Genomic DNA, 5,000 nt, shown 5'->3' with positions numbered 1-5,000 from the left:
ACATTCCAAAAATTATTCACGTACTCAATAGCTACAGGTGCATCTTTTCCAAATTATCCAGGATGTTTGATTTACTGCATCTGAGTGACGAGATGTACAAGATAGCCAGAGTGGTATCAAGATTCTCTGGATACCATGTATGTCTTTGATTCTGAACTATGTACGTAGACAATGCTGAAAGTCATACAATTTTCTAATTTCAGAGTTACAGCCTTCTAAACCGGCTGATATCTCTTTATTTTTTTGGTAAATTTACATACAATGCCACCAGGAGCAGGCATGCCTAGTAGACACGGACTGAGATTACCATGATACCAGTGCAGTCTGACACACAGCCACTTCAGTGTAGGGAGCCCATACCATGGCTAACACAGTGGTTTAGGTCCTTTGAGTGGATTGGACTAATAAAAAGTTATCATAGCTGATGGTAACAGTATGGAAAGAATTTTATTAGCTATGATGATATCTATGATATATTAGCAAAAAGATACTTGTAGTAATCATCAAGGTTATTGTTTAATATTCTGACTTTTAAAAAATCTAATTCTTACATAGATCACAGGTAGATTGAGAAATAGGTATATCTATTCAAATAATAATGTTCATATACAAATCAGTTTGAAAGCATACATATTCAGCAATGCCTTTGGAATTGATGTTTTTGCACTCCAGATTCAAATTTTTAGATATATTTAAAGTACATAATTATACCATAAAGCGAGGTGCAAGAGAGGAAAGCCACAGACCCTCTTTGGGAGCCTAACTCATCTCCACATAGGTACCCTGCCCATCATTAAATCCTGGCTATACCCCAGGTAGTAACAGTAGTACTAATAGTAGTATTTTTCAGTTTCTGAATTTCTGATCAAGTTTTATTTGGGTGTATGATTTTTTTGCGTGATGACATTTAGTATTACTGTCATTCTTTTCATTATTATCATATTATTGTTATATTTGTTATTGTTGTTGTTGTTACTGGTAGAAGTAGTGGGAATATTAGCATTCTTATAGTAGAAATGATAGTAATAATAATAGTACTTATCATCATCATCACATGTTTTCATAATGGAAATTAATCATATTAGAAATATTTTTGGATGACAAATGCCACAGAAGTGCTTGGTTTTCACTTTGGATGCTAATCTTAATGTTTTTTTTTTATTTCATTCATCAGATGGAAGACATAGAGAGCACTAAGACATCAGATGAGATCATCAATGAGCTATTCAGTTCTCTGAACGTACCGCTGTCACCCAAGCCCTGCGAGGAGGAGTGCAAGAGCAAACAGCAGAGGGGGGACAGCACAGAGCCTGAGGTCGCACCTGCTTCAGACAACAGTGAAGATGAGGACAGTGACTCGAGGTCTAGCGCAAGTGAAGAGGTCAAGCACGATGAGGTCCAAGTGATCGAGGCTGGCGGTCAGGAGATGGAAAAGGCAGAGCGTCACAGGTCCTCCAAGAAGAAGAAGGACAAGAAGAAAAAGAAGAAAAAAAAGAAGAAGAAAGAAGAAGGGGGTAGCAAGCACAAGCACAAGAAAAAGAGGAAGAAGGATGCCGAGAAGGAGCACAATGGCCGAGAGGAAGCGAAGGGGGCAGAAGAAGGGTTGGAGGTTAAGCCGGCAGAGGAGGAGGATGAGCAGCCAAAGGAGAAGGAGAAAGACAAGGAGAAGACCCAACCACCAACCCCGGAGGACAAAAAGTCAGAGAAATTGCCGTCCCAGTCAGAAAGCCCCAAGAGGCCAGAGAAAATCCCCAAGGTGGTCGAGCCAGAAAATAAGCTCAAGCGCAAGCTGGCGGTGGAGACGGAGACCAGGGAGGAGTCTAGCAGGAAACATAGAAAAACAGATCACTCAAGGTCTTCCAGATCGTCCTCACCTTCCAAGTCCCGTTCCCACACAAGGACCAGCCGTCGCTCGCGCTCCAGGTCGGTGGGAGAGGTCACAGCAGATACTCTAGGTCCAGGTCCAGGTCTAGGTCAAAGCCACACAGTTACTCACGGTCACACTCTAGAAGCCACAGGAAGTCAAGGAGCAGATCCCCCTTTGCATCAGACAGGCGGAGGAGAAAACGTTCTTCGAGGTCATACTCTAGGTCTGCCTCACCTAAGCGTTTCAAGAGGCGAAGGTCATCGAGGTCACGCTCCAAGTCTCCCTCTGGAAGGTCTTCCTCCAGTCGTCGCTCAGGGAGCAGGTCCAAGTCTCGAGCCAAGGCGCCGTATTCCCGGGAGGTGTGTGACCTGCTGGACAAGGCCAGGGAGAGGGTGGCACGAGTGGATGCTTCCAAGGCCCAGAGCACAGCCAGCATAGATGTGAGCAGCATCCCCACCCCGGGCCCCACTACTCTTCCTCGGCCACAGGGCACACTCAGCGACATCATTGCCCTGGACAGCATTCCTCTACCCATTCCCCCTCCTGCCGCCCCAGACCCTAGCTCTATCCCTCTACCTCAGCCCCTTGGGCATTCCGATGAGACGCTCAAGAAGGATGCCCATCCTAAGGGCATAAATGGCATTGGACTGGACCTTGAGACCATCCCAGTTCCTGCACCTACCAATATATCTCCGCAAAAGGACCAAGACAGTGCCAGGGCAGGAGATGTGGCCAAGGGAAAACAAGAAGAAGGTGAGTCATCCTTATGGCATCTCTCTCCCTTTTATTATTATTATTATTATTATTATTATTATTATTATTATTATTATTATTATTATTATTATTGGCTTCTCTGTCATTACTCTTTTCCTTACTCTACCCTTAGATGGAATGTAAAAAACATTAAACTTGATATTATGCAGGGCTCACCAGAAAAGAAAATTTCAGTTAGATCATCTGTTTCCTGAACTTTTTTTTCTCCTCAATTTATTAATCAATCAACTGTTACAATTAGCCTAATGGGGCTGGGTATCAGAAATCAGTCAGTGTCATAAACATAGGTGATTTCTGGCAATGTCCAGACACTAGATGTGGAAGTCCACTACATGTAGTGAAACTTCTCGTTCCATGCGTATACATCTGTACCCCACAGACCAAGAAGTTTGCTATGATGTGTGTACATGTGACCCATCAGGATAGGGTTAATTACAGTCCATTCCAGACCCCCATTCATTACTGTGTGAATTAATGTCCAGTGAAATGATGCCAGTCTTTGCTACTTTAATTTTTGTTATACTAATATTCTTCTGTACAATTGTGAATGTGCCTTTGGAAAGATATGAAATATTTACACTAATAATTGATCATGATTTAGCCCTGCCAGCCATATGGTTGCATCCTGGGAGGGAGCAAGGCCTCATGTTGATCCAGATAGAATGCATCATAGTCAGTTGCTGTAGTTATAGCCTTTGTCTTTTAGTTGCCAGCTTTAGTCACAAGCACCTGTTATTTGTATGGTATCTATGTGCCTTTGTGAACAATTTCTTACTGATTCTGCTCGAATGCTACCAAACTTTGCGAGCAAAAATTGGTTACCTTCATCTGAACACACATTCCTGAGGCAATAAGACCTTGGTGAAAAGTGCAGTCCATTGACCATAATTTTTGTACAGTCCATTAACCATAAATATTTCTTCATTTACTCACTCACATTCCTCTGATCTCCATAACAGGAGCTGAGAAGAACAAGGCCAAAACTATCATCATTCAAGAGCCTGAAGGACAGCCTCGTCTTCCTCCAAGCACAAGAGGAAGCAGAGAGGAAGGCAAAGGAAAATGCTGAACTTGAGGAGGAAGGAAAAACAATGGGGCACAGTGCTGAAGATGAGGAGGAGGAGGAGGAGGAGGAGGAAGATGAAGAGAGGAGGAGGAGGAGGAGGAGGAGGAGGAGGTGAAAGAGAAGGAAGAGAAGGAGGAACAGGAGAGGAAAGATGGGGAAGAGTTGAGGGAAAGAGAGAAAGAAGGAGAAAAAGAGGAAGAGGAGGAGGAGGAGGAGGAGGAGATAAAAGAGATGGAAATTAAAAGAAGCGAGGGCAAGACCAACGATCCATCCAGTGGTTCAGATACGAAGAGTGAACCAGCCCGTGCCACTGACATAGGAAAGGTCCTGAAGGAGACAAGAGAAAAGATAGAGAAGAATGGAAAAAGTGATAAGGATGGTGCTAAAGTCAAGACAGAGGAGAAGGAAGAAACCTTAAATGGTAAGTTGGATTAATATATGGGGATATACATGTTTTTCCATACAGCAAAATTCTCTCTTTCTTTCCTAGCCTTGTATGTCTCCTACTTAATAGTCGTTTGTTCTGTTAACAGTGCATAGAAGCTCCTGTGCTATCTGGACAGGACTCCAGAAATAACATATCATCTATCACATTCACAATAAAAGCATGCTGCTAGTTAATTTTAGGAATGTTATGAAGAAGAATGAATCAGCTAGGTAAGAAGTTGATATTTCAAGAATTCTTTTATCAACAATGTAAGGATGATTTGGCATTTGAAACATGAATTGCAACTTGCAACTCTTCTTTTCTTTTTCTTCTTTCTTTCTTTATTTATTTATTTCCTGATAACACCATGTTGCCAAGTCTATTTAAATGCATAAAGAAACTTTTTTTTTTAGTTTCAGAAATAGTTTGTAACGACTAGTTAGCATCAGTTCCAATTCAGTTCAGGACTTGTCTCACTTCAATCCAGGAATTATTTTGTGTAATTTTTGTATTTTATGGGGATATTCTTTATGACTAGAAGGAAGATTTAAAGGATATTCGTGGCTTATATGTGTTAGTGAAAATGGTATGTCCATTTTGAAAATATTGATATAGTCTGTAAAGTTTCCAAGTTACTTACTTTGGGATTGCATGTTAGCAAAAGATTCTGGAGTATGTTTATGTATTTTTACAGCAGTACTAATTGTCATTATTATTTTCCATTGCCTTCTCATTCATCTATGTCTCCTTCCTCCTCCTCCTCCTCCTCCTCCTCCTCCTCCTCCTCCTCCTCCTCCTCCTCCTCCTCTTCTTCTTCTTCTTCTTTCTTCCCCCTCCTCTCTCTCCTCTACCTCTTGCCTCCTCTT

At 41.8% G+C, this 5,000-nt stretch overlaps 2 protein-coding genes across 2 annotated transcripts in view; both read left to right on the top strand.

The window, feature by feature from the left end:
• LOC119599049 (splicing regulatory glutamine/lysine-rich protein 1-like) overlaps nucleotides 1-3,800 on the top strand; it is a 5,739-nt gene extending 1,939 nt beyond the window's left edge. The window contains exons 2-3 of the mRNA XM_037948795.1: nucleotides 1,175-2,620; nucleotides 3,601-3,800. Coding sequence (XP_037804723.1) covers nucleotides 1,175-2,305 — 1,131 coding nt within the window. The 3' untranslated portion in view covers nucleotides 2,306-2,620; nucleotides 3,601-3,800. The remainder of the gene's footprint in view (nucleotides 1-1,174; nucleotides 2,621-3,600) is intronic.
• A 25-nt stretch (nucleotides 3,801-3,825) lies between these two features.
• The window catches only part of LOC119599048 (protein SON-like), a 60,542-nt gene continuing 59,367 nt past the window's right edge, over nucleotides 3,826-5,000 (top strand). Inside the window, exon 1 of the mRNA XM_037948794.1 lies at nucleotides 3,826-4,128. Within this exon, the coding sequence (XP_037804722.1) occupies nucleotides 3,939-4,128 (190 nt within the window). The 5' untranslated portion in view covers nucleotides 3,826-3,938. The remainder of the gene's footprint in view (nucleotides 4,129-5,000) is intronic.

The sequence above is a fragment of the Penaeus monodon genome, chromosome 42 (assembly GCF_015228065.2).
Source record: "Penaeus monodon isolate SGIC_2016 chromosome 42, NSTDA_Pmon_1, whole genome shotgun sequence".
Lineage (NCBI taxonomy): Eukaryota > Metazoa > Arthropoda > Malacostraca > Decapoda > Penaeidae > Penaeus > Penaeus monodon.
The sequence above is the reverse complement of the archived record's forward strand: the minus strand, read 5'-3'. Positions and strand labels throughout refer to the sequence as shown.